General features: G+C 50.5%; 1 protein-coding gene across 1 annotated transcript in view; it reads left to right on the top strand.

Annotated features, from left to right (window-relative positions):
• SHANK3 (SH3 and multiple ankyrin repeat domains 3) overlaps positions 1–12,515 on the top strand; it is a 128,662-nt gene that overhangs the window by 50,993 nt on the left and 65,154 nt on the right. The window contains exons 13-14 of the mRNA XM_059471730.1: positions 6,782–6,895; positions 10,913–10,988. Of these exons, the coding sequence (XP_059327713.1) occupies positions 6,782–6,895; positions 10,913–10,988 (190 nt within the window). The remainder of the gene's footprint in view (positions 1–6,781; positions 6,896–10,912; positions 10,989–12,515) is intronic.

The raw sequence follows: 12,515 nt of genomic DNA, 5'->3' as shown, positions 1-12,515 counted from the left end.
ATTTTTTTTTCTCTTTTCCGTGTTTTTTTTCTCTCTTTTCCATGTTTATTTTTTTCTATTTTCCATGTTTTTTTCTCTTTTCCATTCCCATCCATGCTCCAGACCAGCAGCTCCGTGAAGTAGGTAACTATGGAATTTTTCCTTGGAATTTTTTTTCTCCTTCCCAGCTTTATCCTTTTGCCCACATTTTTTCCTCACTATGGCCTCCAAGTGTGGGGAGTTTTCCAGGATTTTTGGAGCTCAGCTTTTCCTGGTTTTCCTTCCACTCCTGCTGTTTATTCCAGATGGGATCGGGGGGCAGAGGGATCTTCCTCTCCCATCCCCGTTTTCCTGCACTTCCAAAGTTTCCCTGTCCTTGTTGTCCTGAAATTCCCAGAAAACCCAAACTGGGAGTCACCTTCTGGGAAAATTCTGGAATGGGAGCTGTGGGTGAGAAACTGGGGTGGGAATTGTGGGTTGGGAATTCTGAAGGAGGAATTCCGTGGGAATTCTTGCTGCTCAGGGATTTAGGATGTTGGGACACAATTCCCGGTGCTCTCAGAGTGGCTTTGGAATTTCTGATGTCAGGAAAATCCATCCCCTCCTGGTGATCCTGGAAATCTGATCCTGGATCCAGGGATGGGGAAGCATCCAATGGGGCGGAGCTGGTCCCAAAAAATTCCGTTGAATATCCCAAGGTTTCCATGTGCTCCCGTCACTCCTCTGCTGCCATATCCTTGGGAAATCCCATGAAAAACGCTCTTTTCCTGCTGTTTGCTGCTGCTCCAGGTGGATTCCAATTCCCAGGAAAATCCCATCCAACAGGAGTTGGGATCAGCCGGATTTAAACCTGGGAGTTGCTGCTCCCAGCAAATTTTGCCTCCTGGAATATTCCCTCCAATTTACACGGATTAAGCCCAGGAATGCAGTTCGAATTGGGAATTCCAGGTGCCACAGAATTCCTGAGGGAATAGGGGATGAGAAAACAGGGAATGGCCTCAGGCTGGGCCAAGGAGGCTCAGCTTGGATATTTGGGAATTTTTCCATGGAAAGGGGGTCAGGCCTTGGCAGGGGCTGCCCAGGGAGGTTTGGAGTCACCATTCCTGGAGGAATTCCAAGGAATTCCTGGATGTTGAGGCGGGAGTAAGGTGGGATTTGATAACCCAGGAGGGCCTTTCCAAGGTCAGGAATTCCAGGATTTCAGAGTTTAATCCCGGAATTTTTCAAGGGCTGGGAAGTGCCGTGTCATGCTCTTCTCCGACTGCAGAGGCTGCTCAGAAATCCTGGAATTTCCATGGGAAAATAAAACCTCCAGGAGCAAAACTTCCACAGGTTTTTAAGGAAAAGGTGATGTCATCATCCTTTTCCCTGTTTTCCACCAGGATCCACTTGGAGCTGCCAATTCCAAGTAGGATCCATAATTTTTTCCTGGAATTCAGATCAATCCACAGAAACCAGAACTATCCCAAATGATCCAATGGGAATCTGGGGTTGGCATTCCCAGAGAAAAAGCTTGGAGAAGGAATTTTTCCATCTCCTGGTGCATTATAATCAAAAATAAGGAAAAATCCAGGAATATTCCCTTGGAAATGGGAGGTTTTCCATGAGTTTTGGGGAATGTGGATTCAGGTTTTCAGTGCATTTTTAGGGATGTGGATCCAGGTTTTCCATAATTTTGAGGGGACGTGGATCCAGGTTTTCCATAGTTTTCAGGGAGGTGGATCCAGGTTTTCCAGGGTTTTTGAGAGATGTGGATTTTTCCATGGGTTTTTTCTTGGGTTTTTAGGGGGGTGGATTCGGGTTTTCCATGGGTTTTTGGGATGGTTCTGCCCTTTGTGCCACATTCCAAGTGGGATGGGCCCATCCCAATCCCTGGTCTCTCAGGTCTCTCCCAGGTCTCTCCTGCCGGATTCTCTGGGAATTCTGGCCAGGATCCAGCATTCCTAGGGCCTCCCATGGAGTTCCTCATCCTGCCAGGAGCTGCTCTTGGGGTGGGAATTCTGGGAATTCCTTCCCTAAGGATGCTGAGTACTCTGTCTCCCTGGGATTTTTCAGAATGGGGAATTCCCAAATCCCGCTGTTTTCCAGCTGGGAATTCCACCAGGGAGTGATCCCAAAATATTTCTGAATTCCTGCTTACAGGGGATGATCTCAAATTTTTCCTGGAGTTCGGGCAGGAATTAAGAAAATCCCCTCAGGCTGGAATAGCACACGAAACATTTCCCAGGCCGGATTATCCAAGGAACTTCCGCCTCTGGAATGGCACTAATCCCTCAAACACATCCCAGCTTTTCAGCGGGAAGAGGATTCCTGCGGATTCCAAAGGGATTCCCTGAACTCACGGGGCTCCTCCTCCTCCTCCTGTTCCCCGGGAGAAGCTCGGAGCAGCCTGGCAGCCGGGCCGGGTTTCCTTGGATCCCTGACTCCTTTCCCATCCATGTTTTCCGTGGGCACGGGTGTGAGACGGCTCCGGCTGCTCTTCGCTCTTCTCCGGAGCCCGGGAACGCTGAGCCAGGAAAGCTCTTGGGAAAGCCTGGGAAACATCTGAGGAATAAACACTGGGAGAAGGAGCTGGAGCCAGGGCTGGGAAAACTGGGAATGTTCTCCTGGAGAAGGGAAGGCTCCAGGGAGAGCTTCCAGCAGATTCCAGAGCCTGAAGGGGCTCCAGGAGAGCTGAAATTTGGGAAAGGCCTGGAGAGACAGCACACAGGGAATGGCTCCCACTGCCAGAGGGCAGCCATGGGTGGCATCTTGGCAATGAGGAATTCCTGCCTGGGCTGGCATTGCCACAGCAGCTGGGGCTGCCCCTGATCCCTGCAGTGCCCAGGGCCAGGCTGGAGCAGCCTGGGATGGTGGGAATTTCCCTGCTCTTGGAATTTGATGGGATTTTCGCTCCATCCCCACCCAAAGCATTCCAGCGTCCCTTTCCCAAGGGCAGTCCCAGGAATCCCGCTGCTTTTCCCACATTTTGGCCCTTTCCTGGCTTGGAGCAGGGATTGGAGGACGTTCCATGCTCCAGCATTCCCGAGGCTCGGGAATTCCCGTTTCCAGTTGGAAATAGGCTTTTCCCAGGATTTCCCGCTGGGATTGGCTTCTCATTCCCACTTTTCCCTCCTGGACCCCTCAGCCATATTTCCCTGGATTTACCAGTCTAGATCCTGCAATTCCAGGATCCTGCTGCTCTCCCAGTGCTGGGAGATTGCAGGAAAAGGGAATTTCTCCCCGTTTTTCCTATGGAATGTGCTCTGTCATTTTTTGTTTGTTTGTTTGTTTTCCCTCCTTTTGTTCCCTGGGATGCTCCCGTCATCATTCCCGGGTTATGGAAAAGAGGGAATAGCAGGAAAAGGAACATTCCAGCACAATCCCTCCTGGCTTTGATCCCTCTGGATCCTTTCCAGCTCCGGCCATTCCAGGGTTTTCTGACCTTTGGCCTTTGCTGGGTGGGATTTGAGGGATATCCATGCTGGGGAATTTCCTGGGAATCTGCTGAATCCAGGTACCTTTAGATCTCCCCGATCCCCCCGGGATCCTCCCTGTATTCCCAAAATCCTGGAATTGGCTCCCTGAGGAATCTGGGATTCATGGGATTTGGGAACAGCTTTCCCTATCCTGTGGCTGTGCCAGGAGCTGGAATTCCCTGGATGGTGGGGGATCTGAATGGGATTAATCCCAGTTTTTGGGAATGGGGCCCTTGTAAATATTCCCAATATTCTCACTTTTTATCTTTAAGGGCCATTCCAGGGCCACATTCCCTTGGTAATTCTGTCCCTGTGGCTCCCACTCCGCTGGAGCTGCCAGGAATTCCTTGGGATAAAGGAAAAGTGCTGGGAATGCCAGACTGGGAATTTTGGAAAGATGAATTGTGACGAGATTCATCCCAGTTTTCCAGGTGGGATCAGCTCTGGGAAGGTTGACTGGGAATTCTGGGTGGGCTGGAAAATCCTGGAATTCCAGCCCACGGAAAACCCCGGTATTCTCACTGTGGGAATCTCTCTGTGTGTGGGATCCAGGTCCTCAGGAATTGGGAAGGAAAATGGGAATGAGGAAGGGAGAGGAAATCCTGGATCATGGGAAGGATCCGAAACCTTTGGATCAGCAAATCCCATTCCCAAGCTCCTTTCTGTCCTGCAGTCCCAAAATTCTGCTGAGGCCGAAAATTCCTCAGGAACATTTTCCCGGCTCCATCCGTTCCCTCCCTTTCCCGTTCCCTTTGATTGCCGCTATTTTTTCCAAGGAATGCTTGATTAGAGCTGGAAGGACAGGATAATGACGGGAATCAAAGCCGGATCCGTTCCCAAATCAGCTCCGCAGCTGGAGCCGGCAGAGCGGGAACGGCTCCGGGGATGATTCTGAGATCCATCCGGAGCCATTCCCAGTGCTGATTCCTGGATCCATCTGGAGCAGGAACAGCTCCCAGTGCTGATTCCCAGTGCTGATTCCTGGATTCATTGGATCCACCTAGACCCATTCCTGGTGCTGATTCCCGGATCCATCGGATCCATCTGGGACCATTCCCAGTGTTGATTCCTCAATCCATCCAGAACCCTTCCAGCTCTCAGTGCTGATTCCCAGTTGTGATTCCTGAATCCATTGGATTCATCCGGATCAATTCCCAGTGCTGATTCCTGGATCCATTGGATCCATCTGGGGCCATTCCCAGTGCTGATTCCCAGATCCATTGGACCCATCCAGATCCATTCCTGGTGCTGATTTCCTGATCTATCCAGGACCATTCCAATCAGCTCTCAGTGCTGATTCCCAATTCTGATTTCCGGATCCATTGAATCCATCCAGAGCCATTCCCAGGGCTGATTCCCAGATCCATCCTGAGCAGGAACAGCTCCCGGTGCTGATTCCCAGATCCATCAGATCCATTCCTGATGCTGATTCCTGGATCCATCGGATCCCTCCAGAGCCATTCCCAGTGCTGATTCCCAGATCCATTGGATCCATTCCCAAGTCCCATTCCATACACGGAACGTGGATTCCCTGCGGAAATCCATGCTGGAATTCCAGGCTGGTCAAGGCCCTGCGGGATGAGGATGGGGAATGTTGGAAGAGAGCAGCAAAAATTGGGAATGGCTGCGGGAGGGAAAGAGAACCCAGAGAATGAAGGATGGGAAAAGAGGGAAGAGCCTGGAGGGGAGATTGCGGTTGGATTTTGGGAATATTTTTCCATGGAAAAGGGGGTCAGGGCTTGGAGGGGACTGCCCAGGGATGTTTGGTGTGAAGCCCCAAATCCCAAAATTCCTTCCTGGGAGGCCAGAATTCCCAAGGGCTCCAAAGGAGGAATTTTGCAGGGGAGCTGTTGAGAGCAGAGCAGTGGGAATTGAGCAAAATCCAGGATTTGGGATCATTCCAAGGCCTGACAGCACCGGAACCTTTGGAGAGCTGGAGAATTTGCATCCCAAAAAAAAAACCCTGGAGGAGCCTGAAAGGATTTTGCTGTTTGGCTTTTCCTTGGATTTGTTTTTCCTTGGATGCCTCCAGGCAGAATTTAATTCCTGGATCCTTCTGGGAATTCTTTGGGATGGATGGAGCAGGGCTGGATTTCCGTATGCCTGAAGAAATGTAGGATTAGCTCTGATGGATCCGCAGGAATTTGAGCTGGGATAAAGCTGGGAAGTGTTGGAAGAAATGCAGGAACGGGACAGCAAATCCCACAGGAATTCCTGGGTTTTTTCCTTTTACAGAATCCTGGGATGGTTTGGTGGGAAGGGACCTTAAATCCCAGGAAATGAGGGAGCAGCTTCAGCCTGGGCCAGGGCAGGGCCAGATTGGATTTTTGGGAATTTTTTTCCATGGAAAAGGGGTCAGGCCTTGGCAGGGGCTGCCCAGGGAGCTTTGGAGTTGCCATCCCTGGAGGTGTTCAAGGAATTCCTGGAATTCCACTCAGGGCTGGGATTGGGCCCAGTTTGGGCTCAGTGATTTAGATACTCTGGATGTCTAAATCCCAAATTGTGCCACTCCAGATCCCCAAATTCCAAATTTTCCCACTCCGGATGTCCAAATTCCTGAATTGTGCCACTCTGGATCCCCAAATCCCAGCCACTGGAATTCTGGGATCTGGACACTCCTGAGAGAATTCACACCTGGGGAATACCGGGAATGTGCTGCTGGGATTTGGGGATCCAGAGTGGCACAATTCAGGAATTTGGACATCCGGAGTGGGAAAATTTGGAATTTGGGGATCTGGAGTGGCACAATTTGGGATTTAGACATCCAGAGTGGGAAAATTCAGGAATTCAGGCACCCAGACTGGGAAAAATTGGAATGAAGGCATTTAGAGTGGGACAGTTTGGGAATTTTGGATTTCAGTCATCTAGAGTGGGACAATTTGGGAATTCTAGCATCCAGAGTGGAAAAATTCGGGCCTTTGGGTGTCCAGAGTGGGACAATTTGTGAATTTGGGCGTCCAGAGTGTGTAAAATCAGGAATTGGGTATCCAGAATGGAAAAATTTGGGATTTGGTCATGAGTGGGACAGTTTGGGAATTTGGGGATCCAGAGTGGGAAAAGTTGGGAATGGGGCATCCAGAGTGAGAAAAATCAGGAATTTGGAAATGTGTGCATCCAGAGTGGGAAAATTAGGGGATACAGAGTGGGAAAATTATGGGAATTTTGGCATCCAGAGTGGGAAAACCCAGCAATTCCAGATTTTCCAAAGGAACTTAACCCGCAGAAAACTCCACATTCCTCAACCTCCCTCCAGCTTTGCCTCCCGGATTCCCGCGGTACCTCCTCAATCCCAAGCCCCCTTTTCCTGGGATTCCTTCCTGACTCCCAATCCCTGTTTTCCGCAGTGCTGAGCATCGGCGAGGGCGGATTCTGGGAAGGCTCCGTGAAGGGCAGGAGCGGCTGGTTCCCGGCGGAATGCGTGGAGGAGGTGCAGATGCGCCAGTACGACTCCAGGCAAGGTCGGTATCCCGGAATTCCAGGCGGAATTCCCCATGGAATCACCGGAGCGCTCCTTCGGCGGTGTGGGGATTGTGGGAATTGTATCCTGAGGGATCTGTTCTGGTCGTGGATTCCTCATCAGGGAATGGAGAGTTTGGGATGATGGAGGGGTGGGAGCAGAGGGAAAACTGGGAAAATTGGGATTGGTCAGTTGGAGAAGGTTGGTATCCTGGAATTCCGGATGCAATTCCCAATGGAATCACCAGAGTGCTCCTTTGGTGGTGGTGGGGGGAGGGGGTGGAGGGGTGGAGGGAATTGTGGGATTTGTATCCCAAGGGATTAATTCCAATCATGGATTCACCATCAGGGAATGAAGAGTTTGGGATGATGGTGGGATGGGAGCAGAGGGGAAACTGCGAAAATTTGGATCGGTCAGTTGGAGAAGGGCAGTATCCTGGAACTCCGGCTGGAATTCCCAGTGGGAATCACTGTAGCACTCATTCAGTGGGGTAAGGATTGAGGGAACTGTAGGAATTGTATCCCAAGGGGTCAATTCCAATCATGGATCCGTCATCAGGGAATGGAGAGTTTGGGATGATGGAAGGGTGAGAGCAGAGGGAAAAGTGGGAAAACTGGGATTGGTCAGCCTGGAAAAGAGGAAAAATCCAGGATGATCCAACTGTGGCAGCCAAGGCCTGAAGGAGCCATGGGAAAGATGAAAAGTGAGAATATCAGAAATGTTTCTAAGGGATGGAGGGATAGGAGAATGGGAATTGTTCCAACCTACATGGAATTGTGGGATTGAGTTCCAATCATGGATCCATCATTGGGATCATCTGTAGGAATGGAGAGTTTGGGATGATGGAGGGGTGGGAGCAGAGGAAAAACTGGGAAAACTGGGATTGTCCCAACTGGAAAAGAGGAAGATCCAGGATGATCCACAGAAGTGCCTGGAACTGCCCCAGCTCTGATGGGAATTCTGGAATTCCAAAGGAATTCCTGTTCCACTGAGGAGGATTTTTCCATGCCTGGAAAAAGGAGGATCCAGGGGGGTTTTATCCCATTTCCCAACTTCCTGCCAAGATCTGAGGCAGGGTTGGGATCTGCTCCCAGCAAAAAGGGATAGGAAAAGAGGGAATGGCCTCAGGCTGGGCCAGGGAAGGTTGGGATTGGATTTTTGGGAATTTCCCCATGGAAAAGGGGTCAGGCCTTGGGAGGGGCTGCCCAGGGAGATTTGGAGTGGCCATCCCTGGAGGTGTCTAATGAATTCCTGGAATTCCACTCTGGCCTGGGATCGGGCCCAGTTCAGACTCAGTGCCCTTGGAATTCTTTCCCAACCTCTGGAATTCTGGGATTCCACAATTCCCTGCCTGGGTCCAAAATAAACAAAGGAAAAATCCCATTCCCCAAGAATTCAAGGTTCAGGAATCTTCCCTTTCAATGGAATTAATCAAATTCCAAACTCTCCATGGAACCAGAATTCCAGACAGAAGGAAAAGGGATCTTCCCACATTTCAGAGGGCGTTATTTTCCCTCCTTGTTTGCAACCTAGGACTGATTCCCGGGGAAAAAAGAGAATGAGGCATTCCTGGTTGGTTTTCCAGCTTTTTCCCAGCATTCCCTGTTCCCAGATTCCTGCTGGAAGAGCATCCCATAGAATTCCATCCCATCCATATCCCATGGATCCCATCCTATCCCTTCTCCAATAATTGAGTCCTTCCCAATGATTTTCCAGCTGTCCATTATCCCAGAAAAAGCAGAATTATCTTTTTTCACAGATTTAATCAGGATGCTGAAATCCAGGCTTTCCCCAAATTTCTGCACCTTCCCTTGGCAGATCCAAGCACATCCCAGATTTATTCCAGACCCGAATTGCCAAGGATTTTGGTCATGGATTCGAGGTTATGTTTAGGTTGGGAAGGGCTTTAAAGCCCATCCTGATCCCATTCCCTGTGGAAATCTTCCGCTATCCCAGATTCCATCCCATCCCATTGATCCCATCTCATGGATCTCATCCCCTGGATCCCATCCCATGAGTCCCATAAATCCTATCCCATGCCATGGATCCCATCCTATGGATGTCATCCCATCCCATGGATCCCATCCCGTCCCCTAGATCCCATCCCCTGGATCCCATCCCGACCCATGGATCCCGTCCCATGGATCCCGTCCCATGGATCCCATAAATCCCATGGATCCCGTCCCATGGATCCTGTCCCATGGATCCCATCCCATGGATCCTGTCCCATGAATCCCATCCTATGGGTCCCATTCCATCCTATCCCATGGATCTCATCCCACGGATCCCATCTCATCCCCTGGATCCCATTCCCTGGATCCCATCCCGGTCTCCTCGGGCTCATTCCCGTTCATTTCAGCCGCTCCGTGTCCCTGCGGATCCCGGCTGCTCCTGGATCCATCCATCAGCTCCGGAGGCTCCGTGACGGCTCCATTAAAAGCGCTGCTATTTTTGGGAGCCGGGAAGGGAACGGAGCCGCTGGGCCGTGGACAGCCCATAAATCCTGGCTTTTCCTCAGGAATGGGATCCAGGAGGGGCTGGGAATCAGGGAGAATGTCCGGAGGGATGAGGAGAAGAAGGGATGAGGGGAATCGGGAATTCCAAAGGGCTGGGATGGCAGGAGAAGGGGGCAGGAGGAGGGAATTCCTGAATTCCTGGTGGAATGAGAAGTGCTGGGAAATACCAGGGCTGGATGGATCAGCTCATGGAGCTGTCGGGATCTGCTGGGACTTCAGAATCTACTGGGAATTTCTTTCTTCCCTCCCTCCTTCTCTCCCTTTTCCCTCCCCTTTTCCAGATTTCCCTGATTACCCTTTCCTTTCCTTTCCTTTCCTTTCCTTTCCTTTCCTTTCCTTTCCTTTCCTTTCCTTTCCTTTCCTTTCCTTTCCTTTCCTTTCCTTTCCTTTCCTTTCCTTTCCTTTCCTTTCCTTTCCTTTCCTTTCCTTTCCTTTCCTTTCCTTTCCTTTCCTTTCCTTTCCTTTCCTTTCCTTTCCTTTCCTTTCCTTTCCTTTCCTTTCCTTTCCTTTCCTTTCCTTTCCTTTCCTTTCCTTTCCTTTCCTTTCCTTTCCTTTCCCTTATTCCCATCGGGAATCATTCCTGGATCGGCTCCACAGCTGCTCCCTGCTGCCGTCTCCTGGTGCCGAGCAGGATCTTCCCAAGTTTTTCCTTTTCCTTGGAATTTCCCTCTGGAATCAGAAACTCCTCAGACCCATGAGGATCTTCCCATCCTGATCCAAGCAGAGAATTCCCTGTTTTTATTCCTTGTTTTTATTAATTACCTGGGAGATTCTCAGGCGGCTTCTTTTCCTTGGAATTTCCCCCTGGAATCAGGAGCCCCTTGGAGCGGTGAGGATTTCCCCAGGCTAATCCTGGGAGAGGGCTGGAAAACTCCAGAGGGATCACTCCCAGCTCTTCCCATCCATTCCGAGGTGGGAAAAGCACGGAAGCAGGGTGGGAATGTGGCTGCTCCCATGGGATTGTCTCCCTCATTCCCAGTTTTCCTCCTAATTTCCGGCATTCCTGGAGATCCAGAGACCTCTGGGAGAGCAGGAGGATCTCTGGAACATTTCCAGCTTTTCCATGGGAGCTGCTCCCTCAGGAGTGGTGCCGGGATCTCCCTCATTCCCAGTTTTCCTCAGAATTCTGGCATTCCCGGGGATCCGGTGACCTCCAGGACAGCACAGAATTCCCAGGAGCATTCCCAGCTCTTCCCATCCATTCCAACACTGGAAAAGGAAGGAAGAGGGAGGGGCAGGAATGTGGGATTTGGGTTTTCCATAGGGTTGAGTCTCCTCTGTCATTCCAGCTGGGAATTTTGCTGGAATTTCCTCCTGGATGATTTCCAGGAACGGCTCAAACATTCCCAGAAATTCCTCGGCCGCACGTGGGCCTCTCACCCCCACGGATTCTCCTCATCCACGGAGAAATTCCCACCTGGAATGGAATTCCCGGGCTTTGTGGATCCCCTGGGAAAGCAGGAAATGCCAGGAATAATTTGGGATGTGGATTTTTCCCACAGAAACCAGGGAAGACCGGACCAAGCGGCTTTTCCGGCACTACACCGTCGGGTCCTATGACAACTTCACCTCCCACAGGTAAGGAGCCACTCCCAGGAATCCCGGGAATTCTGGGAATTCCCATTTCCATGGAAAAAACCCACCGTTTTCGTCACAGAGGTTTGGAATTCCATGGGAAGGGGATTTTTCCGTGAGTTTTGGGTTGTGGGAGGAAATCCAGGTGGGGGAAGTCCCTGGGTGGGGTCCAAGGTTTTGGGGAATTCTGGGAATGTGGCTGCATTCCTGGCTCGTATTCCAATGGATGATCCAACATTCTGGAGAAGTTTGGGAATGCTTCCCATTCCCGACTCATGTTCCAGGGAAGGATCCAAAGTTCCAGAGAAGTTTGGGAATGTGCTGCCACTCCAGGTTCATGTTCTGATGGAGAATCCAAAGTTCTGGAGAATTCTGGGAATGTTTCCCATTCCTACCTCCTATCCCAGTGGAGGATCCAACATTCCAGAGATGTTTGGGAATATTTCCCATTCCCAGCTCATTTCCCAATGGATGATCCAAAATTCTGGAGAAGTTTGGGAATGTTTCCTATTCCTGCCTCATTTCCCAGGGGAAGATCCAACATCCTGGAAAAGTCTGGGAATGTTGTGCCATTCCAGGCTCCTGTCCCATTGGAGAATCCAAGGTCTGGGAGTGTTTCCCATTCCTGGCTCATGTCCCAGTGGAGAATCCAATGTTCCAGAAAAGTTTGGGAATGTTTCACGTTCCCAGCTCACATTCCAGGGGAGGATCCAACGTTCTGGAAAATTCTGGGAATGTTTCCTATTCCTGGCTCATCCCAGTGGGTGATCCAAAGTTCTGGAGAAGTTTGGGAATGTGAAACATTCCCAGCTCGTGTCCCATGCGAGGATCCAAGGTTTCAGAAAAGTTTGAGAATGTGCTCCCCTTCCTGGCTCCTGTCCCATTGGAGAATCCAAAGTTTGGGAATGTTTCCCATTCCCAGCTCATTTCCCAGGGGAGAATTCAACATCCTGGAAAGTCTGGGAATGTGGTGCCATTCCAGGCTCCTGTCCCAGGGGAGAATCCAACATTCTGCAAAATTCTGGGAATGTTTCCCATTCCTGACTTATTTCTCAGTGCCAGATCCAAAGTTCTGGAGAAGTCTGGGAATGTTTCCCATTCTTGTCTCCAATCCCAGTGGGTAATCCAAGGTTCCAGAAAAGTTTGGGAACGTGAGCGCATTCCCAGGTGCGACAGCAGGGGGACATTCCTGGACTGTGGCTTTTCCTGTGGATTTGGGATCGGGAATGGGAAGGGTTGGATTTGGGAATGTCCCAGGGCTCTGGAATTCCCAGAAGGATGAGCAGCTGCTTCCTCTGGAATGGGGACGTTTTCCCTTTTTCCAGGGAAGTTTCTGAGTTCCCAAACCCATCAGAGCCAAAGGAGGGGTCTCTCCTTGGAAGCCATGGAATTGTGCAGATCTATGGAATTCTGGGAATCTTGGAGCTCATCCACAACATTTTCCTGCTTTTTTTGAGCTCCTTATCCCAAATTTTGCTTCTGGGAGCATTCCTGTTTCTGAACGATTTGTGGAATTTGGGTGGATCCTTA

The sequence above is a fragment of the Ammospiza nelsoni genome, chromosome 5, assembly GCF_027579445.1.
Source record: "Ammospiza nelsoni isolate bAmmNel1 chromosome 5, bAmmNel1.pri, whole genome shotgun sequence".
In the NCBI taxonomy this organism is placed as follows: Eukaryota; Metazoa; Chordata; class Aves; order Passeriformes; family Passerellidae; genus Ammospiza; species Ammospiza nelsoni.
The sequence above is the reverse complement of the archived record's forward strand: the minus strand, read 5'-3'. Positions and strand labels throughout refer to the sequence as shown.